This window comes from Thalia democratica, chromosome 2, assembly GCF_965202585.1.
Source record: "Thalia democratica chromosome 2, ktThaDemo2.hap1.1, whole genome shotgun sequence".
NCBI lineage: Eukaryota > Metazoa > Chordata > Thaliacea > Salpida > Salpidae > Thalia > Thalia democratica.
Genome location: NC_139166.1, coordinates 71,388,522 through 71,406,038, shown reverse-complemented (window position 1 = coordinate 71,406,038; position 17,517 = coordinate 71,388,522). Strand labels below are relative to the sequence as shown.

The following is a 17,517-nucleotide window of genomic DNA, read 5'->3' as shown; positions in this document are numbered from 1 at the left end:
CACGCTCAGTAAAGAAACTAGTTAGTAACTTTTTTTTTTACTTTTTTAATAGTTTTTCTTTAAGAATTTTTTCTGTTTTTTTTCACTCTCGTGCAATTTTTTCCCCTCGTGCAAATTTGTCTTTGTGCAAAGTATTTTCATGCAATTTAGTCCCCTCGTGCAATCTTGCTCGTTTAACTGAATTTGTGCATTGAGAATTTTTCTAATGTAGGTAAAAATGGTTTATGTACACTGCACAACATATTTTTCTACAGTTTTAAAATATAAACTTTTTATTATAAAAATTAGATCCTAAAATATTGCATTTAATCTAGTTTAGGTAACTGCATTATTTTAATGTAGTCAGTAGTAAAACTAAATATAAAACAAGTATGTTTCTTGTTTAGTATAAGAAAATTCTAAAATATTGGTGTAATGATATGAAATAAACATCCATTTAAAATGCATAATGAATAGTAAGACTTGAACTTATTTCGTTCAATTAATGTCTGTTAATTGTAAAATTTTTAGAACTGTTAACTCTAGCTTTAGATAAAAAACAGAGTTTCCCAAAAAATGGCGGTACCGCCCACTTGGGGGCAATTTTAGTAAGTCGGGGGGCAATAACTAGTGAAGAGGTAGGGGCGTTTTTAGAATTTTGTAACTACACTAGATATTCTTGAGTTACAGATGAAGAGCAAAAAAAGGTCTTAGGTGTTTTTAAATAGCAGTTTTTTTGAGTAGTCTTATTAAAGGGGCCATAGCCTTTTTAATTTCTAAGGGGGCCATTTGAAAAAAAAGCTTGGGAAACCCTGCAGTAGAGTTTTTATATAAAGAGAAGTTTCTGATAAAGTATAAAACAGTTGTAGAACTTAGTATATTCCCATAAACCTGTATTTTACCTCTGTGGTTAAGTCAAGTAAAACTAGTTTTAAAAAGTAGTTTCACTGATGGTTAAGGCGTTTGTTAAGAACAAAGTTGTAAAGACTAAATTTTTTGCATGATATTTTAATTAAGTTTTGATATACATTCAACAACTAAGATTCTACATAACTAAATAATGAGCTAACTTTTAGCAAATAAAAATAAATGATATACCTTTAGTTAGTTTAAATCATTTGAATTAAAAACTGCACTTTAATAAAACTTAAAGTAAGTAATGTTACAAGCTAATTTTAATTTAATTGCAAGAATTTTAAAATTGAGTTTTTTCATTAGTGAATAAGTTATTAAGTTGCTTTACAACCTTATAAGGGTAACTGTCAAACAAATAACACTCGACTTAAAACTTAAACAATTTTACAATACAGAAACATTTTTTAATTTTTGTTGGTAATAATTATCGTATGAGTTCTGTAAAGCTTCTTTAAATCTATTTTTTTAACGATATAAAATACTAGTTTTACATTCAGTAGCTCTAAACTTTTGATAATTTCCTTATCTGAATGATCAAAGCTGTGAGCAGATTAAGAGTATGTAAAAAAATGACTATTTTATGCTGAAGATAAAAAGTATTTATATTTTGACTATATAAACATACTTGGATCTGTTGAAAAAAACTTAGAAGTTGTTATTGGTTAATACTACTTAGACTTTTTTGGCACAAAAGTATAAATTTGAATCAGAGCAATATTTTATAAACATAACATAAGTTTACAAAACAATTTTTAACCAAGTAAATTAGTTTTTTTTTATTCAGAAGTAACAGATAGTTTTGTAAAGTTTATAGAATTTTCATCAAAACTTTATTTTCAAACAACTTTGACAATTTCAAGAACTCAAGTTATTAAAAACTGTGAAACTCTAACTAATGTAAATCTTACTAAAAACTTTACTTTAAATAATAGTTATATTATCTATCCATCTAGTGCTAAATTACAGTCGGTTTTATTAATTTCAGTTCGTTACAGTAGTTTTTTTTTTTTTTGATGATTTTAATAAACTCTAATGATTTTAATTAGTGCTAAAGAAAACCTTCCAACTTATACCTTTAATATTTTATTATGTCTTTTCTTATGTTTCAGTCAAAAACCCATTTTCATAGCACTCTGTCTGTTTTTTCAAAGAATTTTGAGCAACGTTAGTTAGATAAAAACAAATTTTTCCGTCAAAACTTTTATTTCTTTGTTTTGAAATAATTTAACCTTCTATCAATGCATCATTTTATTTAAAAAACACACAAAGACTGTATACTAGTGCTAGGAAAGTTTTTTAAGTCGTTTAAAAATGAAAATATTGTCTTTATTCGTCAAAACGTTTATTCAACTTAGAATCATTAAAATAAATGTCATCAAGTTCATTTTAAAGCTTAAAAAAATTCTGTACAAAAATGAACTTATTGTAATTGTCGACTTACTTTCACAAACACATAATTTATAGATATTTAACGGAAGTGCTGGCAGGAATTTTCATGAATCTAACACTATTTATAAAAACTTTTTGAATTTGAAAGAATATGTGTAAAGCAACTATTTCTCTTTGTGTGTAGCTCGATGATCGAGAGGTCTTTTTTTAAATCAGTTCCTCTAAATGATAATGTGCAAATTAAATATTTTATTTGCTACCAGCTTTCGGTAACAAAAAAAAAACAACCTTTTCAAGTAAATCAGTTCCAACCAGTACTATATTTATCTGAGTCAATTTCTTTGAAAAAAAATATTACGTTGAGTTCTACAGTGAATTTATAAAATAGCAAAGTCTTACTTGGTCCCTGAGTTTTAAATAAACTTTTTTAAGAGTATATTAATCAAGGCCTTAAATTTATTAAAAAATGTTAAGTTTATAAAAATCTATCATGTTCTTTTGGTATCTTAAATAATTGTATGAAATTTTGTAATAAATTCATAGAAGAAATATTTTTTTTTTTAGGCTTTAAACGGATAAAAGTATTATTCACAGAAGTTTTTATAACTATTGTTTAGAAGTGTTGAGCTTTCTTTGGAAAATATGTAGTGTACACAAGAAAAAAAGGCTATAGTTCGTTTATTTAAGAATTAGAAAAGTAATCGTAGAAATTTTCAAAATCTTGTTAATATTGTTATAATTTTTTTTATATTGCTATAATGTCATTAACTATGACTTGTTGACATTTTTTTACTAAACTACAATAATTCGCTATAAAATTGTTACAGTTTACTTATTAGTTATGATCTTTTAAAAAATGTTCAAAGAAAACTATGACTATTTCAACTATCTAATTTTGAATTAAAAGCATTCTTATCTTTTACTTAAGACTAGACTCTATGGCAGTCAAAACAACAGGTGAGATTTTATTATACTTTTTAATGTTTGTAACAAGTATTCGTTGTAAAGTTTCAAATTCACAAAGTGTAATTTGTACTAAATGTTTTATCACAGGTGTAGCCATTTGAAAAACAACTGTTAAAGTTAAGATAATAAGATTCGAAAAATGACAATTATAAATTGTTTGAAAAACAAATGAAGCTGTAACTAGAATAAAAATATTTTATAATGAACTCCTTTAAAGAGGATAAACAACAATTTATTACTTTTAAAAACTTTAGGGACAATTTCTATTGCTTTTAAATAAAATCTTTATACAAGTCTTATATCAACAGAAACTTTAACATCTTTATAACTTATAGAAACCTAATTTGTTACAAAATACACTTAATTACAACATATAGCAAATAATTTTTGTTGATTAATAATAGTAAGTATCAAATTTTTAGTGGTTATTTAATTTTTGTTTCTGATAACTATAAAAAGAACTTATTTTATTCTTTATCAAAACATTTTTGTAATAAGTAGCAGTATCAGTAAAAAAAAATTTGGTTCTATGGTAGCTTCTTTAGATCTAATAAATAATCTTACGTTTTTTATAACAGCTTTAGTTCAAAAACCTTTAGTAAATAGGAATTTAAAAAGGTTTTAACCGTTATGAAGCAATTACAAAACATAAAAGCTTTGAACATTTTTTTCTGTCTAAACCTACAAAACTACTTTCCTATGTCAAGTATAAAAACTATTATCTAAAACAAACCTTTTAAGCTATATTAAATTTTCGAAATAAACGATTTATATAAATTTATTTTACTTGTTAAGCAATCTTAATAACTTTTTTGTCATATTTTTTTTGAACAGGTTCAAAACAAAATAAAGTTATCTTCATTACTGTTTTCTGAGGTTATTTAGAAATAGATTAAGTACAGATTCTACTTGGTTTTTTTACAGAAATTAAATAAGATCAAAGTCAAGGAAAAAATATATTAAAGTCTAAATAACAAATCAAGTAACTTCAAAAAGTGTAAAACAATAATTAATTGTTGGTAAAAGAAAAAAAAATACATAGTAAATAGAAAAATAGAAGTTTAAACCCACAAAACACACTTGACTTTGATTTAATAGATTTAGTTTAAAAATACAAAAAGTTTATTAAAAATCTTATAAAGTTAGTCTGCTCTATAAATAAACTTAACAAATATCGTTTTACAAAAATTAAAATAATGATCAAGTATTTTATGTTTTTCTAAAGGTTATCTGTTGTACTATAATAAAAAACTCTACATTATGTGCTTTTTTAGTGACCAAACTAACGAAGTGAGTGATGTACAAACAAAAGTTTTTAGTTTTTATGAAAATATTTTCTTTAAGAAACTCACGAAATACCAACCGATGTTACCAAAGATAAAGCATTTCTAAGACGATTTCAAAAGTTTTAGATATTGTTTAACCTACAGCAAACGTAAAACTTTTTTTGAAGACTTTTTGTAGTCTTACTTCATTTTAGTTTTTAAACAGAGAATATACTCTTCAATAAAAAGTTTTCTAAATAAACCGAAAAAACTTTCTTTGTTTTCTGGCTACAAACAGCGGAAACAAAGAGGTTACAAATATATTTTAAAGTCTTTCTTTAAACAAGTATACCAGTCAAAGTTAAAAAATTATAAAACGTATAGAAAAAGGCAGGCGTCAAGCTGTGGTGATAGCTTTATTTGTTTATTAATTATGTTTTTAAACTAAACTTCTCTTTTTTTCTAATAAAAGTTTTCAAAACATTGTAGCACCAAAAGACTTTTTCTGTTTAAACCAGCGCTTTAAATTTTTTGTTGATCAAATTCTGATTGTTATTTCTGAAAGGTTGCCGAACCCTAGATTAAAAAAGTTAACGATAAATTATGTTTAATTTTTGCGTTTTAGATGACTTTGCAGGTGAAACTTTTGTGTCCTGTCCAAGAAGAATTTTTATGCTCTTTGTAAAAACTAAAAAAAAGTTTGTTTAAATGAAATCCAAATTCTAAAAAAATTCTAAAACTCCACTTAAAAAATAAAAGTTTAACTTTATCAATAACTTATGTTACTTTTTAAAGGTAAAAAGGCTTTTATAACTAGGCATAGAAACTGCATCCACTGAACATTGCAAAAAAAAAAATATATAATTTTTGTACCTAATATTAGCTTTGAAAACAAAATTATAAATTTTAATTATAAACTGCGTTCACGGTTATGTTTTATCAAAACTTTTATAAACCACTTTTACCTTTTAATAATGCAATTTTTATAAATTAATACCTTTGAAGCATCAGGCATAAAGTTTAGCTTTTAAAATAAGCTTAACCAAAGATAAACTTTGATAAACTATATTTAAGTTATTAAATTAAGTTTTTCTAAAATCTATTTAGAAACATCATTTGTGATAACTTAAATTTTTTTTAAGTAGTCTAATGGAGATATAAGCATTTATAAGTGAGTAAGATACAGCGAACTTGTATAAAAATATTTATAAATATACTTTTTCGTAGGCGAAACATTTTTACCATAAAGTATCAAACAGGCCAAAAACAAAGTTAAGATTAAAGGTGCACCTTTTTTTCAATAGTTAATTTTCAAGTTTTTTTTTGTTTTTTTATAAAAAACAACAAGATACACGATATTCAAGCGTGGTAGATACACTAAGAAAATATTTATTTAAGTTTGTTTAGTTTATTTGCTTTCGTTTTAAAGTTCAATTTGGTTGAATTTTGTTTTTTTATACTTTTTGTCTAATGCTCAGTCGTAAAAATATACTTAAACTAGTTTTTGATTACTGTCATACATTACAGTAGTGGTAGGTCCGCCATACTCTGCAGCCCGTGAGCCACATTTCACTCCCAAGTATGAAAATATCTTTCTCAGACAAATATTATAACAAATACTTTGAAAGGTACACTTAATCTGATTCTTAGTACATAGTAGTGATTATTAAATGATAGTTTATAACTATTTTTCTACTAAAATACTTTTTGTAAAGTTTTTTTAGAACAGCTTTGCAGTTTATTTTTAGCTTTTTAAAGTTTTGCTTAAAAATAAATGCCTACAAAACATTTTATTTTCAAAACTTTGTAAACTACACAAATTTAGTTTGAAATTCCAAGTATAATCTCTTGTCCTTAAAACTGTTTCTTTATACTTGAAGTTTTTGACTTAAACTGCTAAGTGTTAAAATGTTCTGAAAAAAAATAACTTTAAAATAAGTTATGAATAGATAACTCTACAAATAAAAGTTCACAAAAATAGTTTACATCTAAAAACTCATAAGCTAGTTTAAAAATGTTGTAGTAAGTTTAAATATATACTATTTTTTTACTGAACGCAATAACAACATCCACAAATCTTTGAGCTTTCATTTAAGGAGCTGTCATTTAAGTATCTAAACTTGTATTGAAAAGTTCGCTTAGTTAAATTTCTTTTGCTTTTAACTAACTATGCAGTTTTAAATATATTTTTCATGTCTGTCAGGCTAACAATTCTTTTATAACTGCATTCTGCAATAAATATGTACTCATTATAATATTTATCTTATGAAGTATTTTGATTCCTTTCATTATTAAAAAATTGTTTGCAAGGATTTTAATGAACATTCTTTTAGAGTAAGCATATTAAATAACAATAAAAAAAAATTATTTAAGTGTATTTAAGTGTACACTTAGCAGACATGGTTGTTGGAGTTTGGTAAAAACTTCGTCTTTACCTTCCAAGCTCCCAAATCTTAACGGTCAATCCTCTAGCAACTTACAGAAAGTATCTGTTTGATTTCAGCTTCACCACAGTCAAGTTGCATTTTTTTAAAAGATTCTAGTTCATAGATTTTCCATTTTAGGCTTTAGCACGGGGTTTCCCAAGTAGCCAAGTATTCAGATATCAGGGGGCCATGAGTAGTAAAGAGGATCATGAGGTCATAATTTGAAACTTACACAAGATATTCTAGAGTTGATGATAGAGAGCCAAAAAAAGGTACTACGGTGTTTTTAATGGTAGTTTTTTGAGTAATCTTGTTGGAGGGCCATAGCTTTTCAAAAAGGGGGCCATTTGACAAATCCTGCTTTTAGGGGCACAGAAAGATGTAAGCAGTATTTACAAGGTGGTTGGGTTTAAATTTGCTACAGTACGTTGAAAAATTTGTCCCATCCGCATGTAGAAAGTATTGATGAGAATTATAGTCAGTTTCTATCTACAACAATGATGTGTTTGAGTTTTCAAAAGTGTTCCAAGTTTAGTAGTCTTCTCTTGGATTTAACATACCACCTTTATTTGCAAATGCAGTCTTTAACACCACGAAATTAAAAACATGTTATATCTTGTAAACAGTAGTGATAGTAGTATATCTTTTAACATGCTTAAAATCTAGAAAATCAACCTTTGAAAATTAACTTTTACTGTTCAATGACTATCAGAAGTTATAGGCTAGAACTACACAATCTTTGATAAGTAAATAGTTTAATACATTAGGTGGTGTAATGAGGTTATTAAAAACTTGAAATAATACTGTGATAAAGACTTTCAATCATACAGTCAATAATACTATCAATCCTTAGGATAATAAATTAAGTTTAGTTGTTATGCGTTCTTAAAAAAGAACATTCTTATAATATTGCTCTAGTATTATTTTTTCACTAGTCTCAAGTATAGAAATGGTATTATACTTTTTTTAATTTGTACAGTTTATGTAACATTAACAGGTTTATTACCCGATCATAACTTACCTGGGATTATCATTAGAGATATTTACTTGCTATGCCATTTTATACTATTTTGATTAGACTATGAATAGAATGAGTGTAAATACTATTTATCACTAGTAAATGGTTTCTTTCCAAACGAACAAATTTGTATAGCACTTACTGTGTGACTGCGCTTAGTAACAAAATCTCATAGAATTTAAAATCTTGACATTCAAATTATATGGTTTTGAGGTAATTATTACTGGACTAGAATATTTAATTCCCGATTTGATTGGGACCTTAATGTATTATCATGATACTACTTATCTGGAGTGTGATGTTGATCGGCAAAAATTTATTTACTGTGGGAAAATATAGCAGGTAAAAGCTACCTATAGCTAAGTCAAAAAGCGTAACACTGACAAAGATCATAGGACTATTATTACTGAAACCAGTATTGGATAAAAGCCATATGTTCAGTTTGCTTTGATAGTTTCTTTGTCCCTAATTTGATCAAATTTCCAGAAGCTACTATTGTCAATAGAGTCCGTTCATAAATTTCTTGTAACAGCTTATACAATTTTTGTTATAGTTATGGATTCCTTTATTAGCTTCTAGATACAAACTCACTACGTTCTTGTTCCATGCACTTATTATTTATCATCAATTTATTTAATTAAAAACGACAACACCAGAAGTTTAATTGTGCTAATCAGCTAGCAAATTTATTTAGAGAAAAGAAAAAATAAGGATGGTCGACAAATATCAACATAAAAGAAGCAAATATTAACTAAGATAATCTAAATCGAAATCCTTCAAACTGTAGAATGTGTAACGCCGCCAAAGCGGCAATAATCTCATCGCGAGTTATGGACTTAGTCGACTTCTTCCATGCGGCTGGCGTCGTCCTCAGCGTCTCCCTCCAGTGGCGGCATCTCGTCTTCGGCGGCTTCAGCGACCTCCTCGACGTCAATGTCGATTCCTGTGTTTGTGAGAAAATTGGTTTAATTGGCAGAAAGTGAAAACAGTTTTTGTAGTGTGTATGTTGTTATGTTACTACGTCAAGTTAGGCGGGGAATTTAGTTATTTATGAATCATCAATAGGATGATTGATGAGGGAGAAAATTTATGAAATTAGTTTTAATCAGGAGAAATTGTTTTATTGATTAAAAAGATTAATAATTGTCAAATCAAGCTGCCAATTAATTTCATCTTACAATTTTAATATTTATTTCAGTTTAAGTCGTTTTTATTCAACTAAGTTGATCTAAATTTTTGTTAAGATAGTTGATATTTAATTAAACTCACCAAGACCGAGTTTGATCATCCTGTGGATTCTGGAAGCGTGGGTGGATGGATCTTCGAGTGAGAATCCGGATGCGAGAAGAGAGGTTTCGAACAAGAGCATGACAAGGTCCTTCACGGATCTGTTGAATTGAAACAATTGGTTATTTATATATATATAATTTTTCATCATTTTGAAGAACTTAACACACAAATTGACAGTATTATTCAGTAAGAGTTTATTTTGTTTCTTTTAACTTAACTTTATATTTAATTGGATTTTAGAAGAATGGGAACACGTAGAATAACTACTTGAATATAAAAATCTAGTATAAATGCCAGGTTTAAAATCATTTAACTTGTTGACTGGTCAAACTTTAATTTAACCAAAAACAAACTTGTCGTTCTTGTCGGCTTCGGCCTTCACTCTCAACTGCTCCATGATGGGGTGGTCGTGGTTGATTTCCAAGTTCTTCTTAGCGGCCATGTATCCCATGGTGGAAGAATCCCTCAGAGCTTGGGCCTTCATGATCCTCTCCATGTTGGCGGACCATCCGTACTGCGAGGTGACGATGCAGCATGGTGACTGGACCAAGCGGTTTGATACGAGGACCTAAAAATATAGTTTGTATAATTTGATTATGGGAAGTTCAGTTGAAATGAAGCTTTTTATTTAGCTACAATGAAATTAGTTTTGAAAGTATTGATTGAATAGGTATGAAGCAATTAATTTCTTAAAAAATTACTTGAATTTAAGTTTTTATTTTTGGTCATTATTATTTTAAATTAAAATTTAGCACAAGAGACCTTTGAAAACTGTTTATTGATTATCTGTATAATAATCAATTTTAAGTATTAATATTCTAGAGAAAATCTTTTGTAATATAAAAACTTTGTGGAAAACCAACCTTCTCGACTTTTTTGTCCAAGATTTCCTTCATGACGGTGCAAAGGTTCTCGAACTTGGCCTTGGCCTCCTCGAACTTTTTCTTCTCATCTTCGTCCTCTGGGAGCTCGAGTCCTTCCTTGGTGATTGACACGAGGTTCTTGCCTTCGTATTCCTTGAGCTGCTGCACGCAGTACTCATCAATTGGCTCGGTCATGTAAAGGACCTGTTCATATTCAATAATTAGTTGGGTGAAATTTAACAAATTTATAATTGTTTTGGCAAAATTTAAGTGCTCATTTGCCTACAAGGATATCAATCATATAATTTTATATGGATATCAACTAAATTTTAAATTACCATAAAAGAAACTTGTGTAGTTATTTAATTTCCATTCTTATTTAACCAAAAACTCTACATAACAATCGAGACTAATTTTTGATACAAAGTTTTTTTCTTACCTCGAAACCCCTCTTGACGACTCTTTCGACGAACACGGAGTTCTGGACCTGCTCCTTGCTCTCGCCGGTGATGTAGTAGATGTCCTTCTGGTTCTCCTTCATCCTGGTGATGTAGTCGGCCAACGAGGTGACTTCATCGGCTGTTGAAAATATTAGTTATAATATTTTCAATTAGTTTGGTGTTTAAATTTATGTCTACATTATAATTTATCTGCATTTTTACCGTTTCAGTTGACTCTCTATATATCGTTTAGTTAAAAAACTATTTTAAGAATCAATAAAAATGTGAATTAGATTAAAAACCACTTAAAATTAGAAAGTAACTGGTTAAAACAATTAATTTCTAGTAAACAAAACAAATACAAACTGGATTGGGAAGAGTAGTAGCGGAGGAATCCGGCCAACTTCTTCCTGTTCTGGGAGTCCTCGTGGATTCCGAGCTTCAGGTTCTTTCCGAACTGCTCGTACAGCTTGGTGAACTGCTCCTTGTCCTCGCTGATCTCGTTCAAGAGCTCCATGCACTTCTTCACGATGTTCTTGCGGATGACCTTGAGGATCTTGGACTGCTGCAGGGTCTCCCTGGAGATGTTGAGTGGGAGATCTTCGCTGTCTACCACACCTCTGACGAAGTCTGTTGAGATGAAATTATTTCAATTTTCAAACAGGCATTCGTGTAGTCATTTAATATAATCCATGTTATTTCAATTTTGTTTGTGGGTTATAAGATTTGCTTTCAAATGTTTTGTTTTAATTATGTACTACTTGCAACAAATTCATTATAAAAACAATAAATATTATTGAATATTTTTTCAACTTCAACATGTACATATATTACTTTTTAAATAAAAGTAATAATAAATAAATAAATTTTAAACTCACTGAGGTATTCAGGGATGAGCTCTTCACAGTTGTCCATGATGAACACCCTCCTGACGTACAGCTTGATGTTGTTCTTGTTCTTCCTGTTCTCGAACAAGTCGAATGGGGCGCGTTTGGGCACGAACAAGAGAGCGCGGAACTCCAGCTGTCCCTCAACTGAGAAGTGCTGTTGGAAAAATTGCATGTTTTATTATCTTATTAATATTTAATTCAGTGTTTTTATTTTTAGCTAACTGCTCAGACATCCAAGGAAGATTTTCGCTGGCATCTACTTAATAAGTATTCAGTGGAAACTGCGAACGTGGAAACATCATCATTGCAGGAAAAGTTTACAATATACTAGTAAATTAAATACAAACCTTGACAGCAAGATGGTCTTCCCAGTCATTGGTCAAGCTCTTGTAGAATTCACCGTACTCGTCAGCTGAGATGTCGTCAGCGTTGCGAGTCCAGAGGGGCTTGGTCTTGTTGAGCTCCTCTTGGTCGATGTACTTCTCCTGTTTAGTAGACTTGGAATAGAAAAAAGGAAACAATTTACTTTTTGGTATAAACTTTATTCCACGTTCATTTATTAATTTACTATTCAAAATAAAACAATTTAACATTCATAACTGATTTTTTTAATATTAACTTGATTATATGTCAAACAATTCTTAAAGATGGTAGCACTACTTTTTAAATTTATTAGTTTATTATATTAATTACCTTGATGGTTTTCTTTTTCTTCTTGTCAGCAGACTCAGACTCCTCGTTCTCGTCAAGGTCTTCAACCTTGGGCTTGTCATCGTCTTCCTTCTTGTCCTCTTCCTTGTCTTCTTCTTCCTCGTCGTCACTGACCTCCTTTTCCCTCTCCTTCTCAACGTGGAGGGAGATGGGGTAGCCGATGAACTGGGAGTGCTTCTTAACAATGTCCTTGATCCTCTTCTCTTCCAAGTACTCTTTCTGGTCTTCCTGTTGACAAAAAAAGTTTATTAGATATCAAGCTCAATAATGTTATCTAATTGTTTTAAAAACTGTTGTTTTAAGCATGCAAGATTTTAATAAATAAGGACTAGTATGAAAGTAACCCTAATAGTTGAGTAATTATTACCAAGTTGCAAAGATATATTTTATAAGATTCTTAAAATAATAAATCTTAAAATATAGTTGGACATTCCTACTACTTAAGCTGTCATGTTTATAGTTGGATAAACTATTTTCAACTTTAAACTTTAAGGTTATAAAAAATCTGTGTTCAACCACCTTGATTTTCATATTTCTCTTAGAAATTTTAATACCGTTAGTCAAAAATTATTGTTTGATAACAAGTACTAGATCAGTTTTATACAAACTTATAAATAGCTTAGTTTGGTACAATAACTAGTTTATGCAGAATATTGTTTCAAGTGTTTACTTAGTGGTGCAGTGGCTTTAATTATTCATGTTCAATTGTAAGCTTATATTACATAAATTACTGATAACCTATAAACATTTTTTTTGAAGTCCCCATTGTAATTAATAACTTAATTGTATTCAAGTTATTATATCTAACCTTGATGTGAAGGATGATCTTGGTACCTCTGGTCAAATCATCTTCGCACTCTCTGATGGTGAAAGAACCTCCGGCTGAAGATTCCCAGCAGTAGAGCTCGTCATCGTTGTTCTTGGAGATGACTTTGACGTTGTCAGCAATCAAGAAAGCGGAGTAGAAACCCACACCAAACTGACCGATCATGGAGATATCAGCTCCAGACTGTTCATAAAAATTAATATTCAGCTTGTGTTCAAAATGAAAATGTGTATGAATTAAAATTGTTCAAGAGTTTAAACTTAACTTTAAAGGGACTATTAATTAATTGCTTTATGCATTTACTTATTATTATCAGTTTTGTTTTTATATAATTATTTTCCATTTGTTTTGTTTTTAAATTTTCAGATTATCTTTCATTAGTATGTTGATAATCAATTGTGCCATAGTTACTAGAATTTGATTTATAATAATAAAAGAATTTTAACTCACAGTAAGAGCTTCCATGAAAGCCTTGGTTCCTGACTTGGCGATGGTACCAAGGTTGTTGATCAAGTCAGACTTGGTCATACCAATACCGGTATCAATCAGGGTGAGGGTCTGGTTCTCCTTGTCTGGGATGAGCTCAATTTTGAGTTCCTTGCCAGAGTCCAATTTGCTTGGGTCGGTCAAACTCTCATACCTGATCTTGTCAAGGGCCTGTGTATATGAAAATATTGTTTGAGAATATGTTTTAGGATGTTAATTTATTTTTGTTATTTGTTTAATTTTCAGAAGAGGTAGTGACATTAGACAGTTTTGTCATATCATAACAAAGTCAATCAAGCTGCCTTATCATCATCAAATTTATTGTAAAATCAAATACTTACAGATTAGGTTTAACTTATTTAAGGTTGATAACTACGTATTTAATTTTTTTAATTTTAAGTTAGATTAATGGAATATTATATACATATTTTAGAGTCACTTGGCATAGGGTTAAATGCATACATATCCAAGTTGCATTTAAAAGAACCACCCACACAATTAGATAAGAATATCAACTAAAAAATTTCAAGTATTCAGCTGAAGCATGATAAATATTAGTTAAGGTTTCAAACTTTAACAAATATATCTTAATATTGTACAGTTTTTAAGTTGTACAAAAAATTCAACCTTAAAATATATTTTGCTGGTTTGAATGGTTCAAAATGATTGATTGGTTTTACTTGTAATTTAATTAGAATTAACTTAATTGGAATGGAACTATCAATTTGCTACATAATAGAACAAAAATTTTCTTTATAATGTCTTAAATACATAAAAAAAACTTAATTTTACTGATTTAATTTTCATATATCTTAATTTTTTTGTATCACATTAATGTAGTGTTTCTAAGGACCATTATGATGTTTTATCAAATTATTATTGTTAATTTTTTATTTAATATTAACTATAAATTAATTTAACAATATGTCATTCGATTGACAACACCACAGGTTAATTTTTTGAACTTAAATATTAACTTTACTTTAGAGTACTAAAATATTTAATTAGAAACTAAAATATCAAGAACATTTATTTAGTTATATCTTAAAATTATAAATTGTTACGTAATGTTGCTACTTTTATACAAATTAATAATAAATAAACTGACATCAGAAGAGTTGGAGATCAATTCTCTGAGGAAGATTTCCTTGTTGCTGTAGAAGGTGTTGATGATGAGACTCATCAACTGAGCAATTTCTGCCTGAAAGGCAAAAGTTTCAGCATCTTCATGAACTCCGTCAGCGGACACTGAAAAATAAAAATAAATAGTTTACGCACATGTTTATTGTTAACTAAATATATGTCTTAAATGGCCTCAAATATTAGAATAAATATTTTTTATTGAACATTTATTTATAACAAGGGCCATTTAGTAATTTTAAAGTCTTCAGCCTAGTTTATTCCAAGTTGACAAGAAAACCAAAAACAAATCATAAGTTAACCAAATAACTTTAAAATTTAGTCAAAATTTACTTAAGCTTAGTGACATATGAATAATAAGTAATGAAACTTAAGAAAAAAACACTAATTACCCATATCAAAATACTGAAAAAATTATTTTGCTGAAGCTAATAAAGACTATTAATAATTCAAAAACTAAGCTTTAAAAATACTATACTCAAGTGTTATTCAAGTATTGAAAATATTTATGACACAAAACGTAAATACTATTTAAAAATAAGAATCAATGAACTCACTTTTGATTCTTGTATACTTGATATAAGTACTTAACTATAAGCTGTAAAAAAAGGTATTTATATATTTGGAACAGATAACATTTGAAAATTGTCGAAATTCAATTTAAAATATTTTTTTAATACCCAAAATTATACATAAATAAAACTTGTTTTTAGAAACTTGATTAAAATTTGGGTAAAAAACTTGTGGAATTAATTTAATCCAGCCAAACTAGCACAAAAATAAACATTTGGAATTAATAAACACAGATATCATAAGAATGTTTAGGTATTCTGCTTGTTATGAATTTCTAGATTTCCCCAAACATTCAGTCCCATATTATAATTTAAATTTTGTGTTCAGCAATCTATGTTTCCAAGTTTTTATTATTTTATATAAATTGATTTTTTTTAAACTTCAATTTAAGTGATCCAATCATTGAATTATTTTATCAGATTTTACTTTATTTTAAGAAGAACTACTGGATTTTGTATTAGTTGATTTAAACAAATTAACAATTCCTGGCAATAAAATTGAAATATTTAAGAATATGGTAATATGTATTAATTTGTAATTTTAAAGACATCATTAGTTTTATACTCATTCTAGAAAGCCAAAAACTACTTTATATGTAAAATTTGACAATGGATTTAAAAATTTACAATGAATTATTTAGATCAGGGTTGCCACTAGCTTTTGATTAGTTTCTTCCAGGTTTTCTGAAGTATTTTCATGTTTTTGTAAGTACACAATTTTGGGTCTGTTTTTAGTTTGAAGTTAAAAGTTAACTTTGATAAGTAGTACATCAAGATTTTACAAGACTGTTCATACAGATGTAAAACTACTTTAAATGATTACCAATTTTTAAAAAAATGATGATTACAAAAGTATGATAGATTATTAATGTCACATTAAAATTTTAATACTTAAAATGTAAAATTTTAATGTCACATTTATATCTTACTACTTATTCTGTTAAAATTATAAAAAATCCAGGCCATTAGGGCATTAGTTAAAATGTTTCAGTTTCTGGTTTTTTAATTCTCCAGGTTTTTAAACCTAGATTGCCAAATTCTAGATTTTCCAGAATTCCAGGTTTTGTGGCTAACCTATTTGCTGAAACCAAAATTTAAACATCAATGTAAAATATAAAATCAAGATCACTTTTGAATAAACCAAATTTCAATTTCTTAGTTTAACAATGATTTTATAGTCATTTAGTCAGTTATTATTATATACAGTTATTATTATATCATCAGTTATTATAACATATTTCTGAATGAATTGGAGAGTTAAACTTAAAAATTATACATAGATAATGGACTTCACTTGTCATACCCAGTACAATCTATTTATTATCTTCAATTTTCAGAGGTTTAAAATTTAAGTAGTTAAGGACATTTTCATCCAAGTACATGCTGAGATTTACTTATGTATATTGGAAATAAACTCAGTCTCAATAACATAACCCAAGTAGATATTGCACATAAGCTATATTAAATTTTGTGTTTACTTCAACATTTAAATTTGAACTTAAATTTCTTTTCTGATCAACTTAAATAATGGTTTTATATTTAGTTGATATAATCAGATGTGGTTTGGATATCCTGACAATTTAACTATGATACATATTTCACAATTAAATAGCAAAATATTAAACCCATTTTGCATTGTACATCTAAATTTTGACCAGCTAACAAGAATTCTAGTTAAAAAGGTAGATATTTTTCTTAACTGATTGAAATCTTTATAATGGTGAACAAATACTATTAAATAACACCACTTTCATTTGTAAAAGAGGCAACTATATTCTATACTAATTTTGTTAAACTCATCACCACATTCAACTAAGTATTCAACATTTATTCTTTTCCTTGTATCCCAACTCACTACATTTACATGTGCTTCATAACCAAACTACTGCTATATGATTTATCTCATAGCATGTCTTAGCTGCTGCTTCTAGCTTGTTTGGTTACAACTGATTTGCTTAACTGTATTTCAACTAGACTACAGTTTGAATTTACTTCCAGAAAATTCTTAAATATTCATCCGCGTTGACAAACTGGCTGCTAAATACACAACAGCATGGTCTTTTTTTTAGGAAAAAAATGACATAAAACCCTTTAAAAAGCTATTCTAAACATATTGCTAAAATATTTTGCTTCGAAATTATTTTTTAAATATTTAGCGGATCTATTTTTTTGTTTAAATAATCAGCTCACAAGAATATACCAGAAAGTTCTCAAGTCGGGTAATTTTAATGTGCTCTTTACTGACACCTAATACAACGTTTATTCTCTAGAATTTTCTTGAAAATTTGACTATAGCAGAACTAATTTGACGCAAAACTAATAGAAAACTAATAGATAAGAA

The 17,517-nt window shown here is 28.1% G+C and overlaps 1 protein-coding gene across 1 annotated transcript; it reads right to left on the bottom strand.

Moving 5' to 3' along the window:
- Positions 1-8,617: 8,617 nt before the first annotated feature.
- Positions 8,618-15,298, bottom strand: LOC145829279 (heat shock protein HSP 90-beta-like). The gene is made up of 13 exons (XM_082937032.1): positions 15,162-15,298; positions 14,573-14,712; positions 13,429-13,635; positions 12,961-13,161; positions 12,135-12,380; positions 11,789-11,926; positions 11,430-11,595; positions 10,918-11,181; positions 10,551-10,690; positions 10,112-10,315; positions 9,602-9,816; positions 9,228-9,346; positions 8,618-8,901 (listed from the first exon to the last, which is right to left on the bottom strand). Coding segments are annotated over exons 1-13 (2,148 nt in total). The 5' UTR covers positions 15,163-15,298; the 3' UTR covers positions 8,618-8,794.
- Between the last annotated feature and the right edge of the window lie 2,219 nt (positions 15,299-17,517).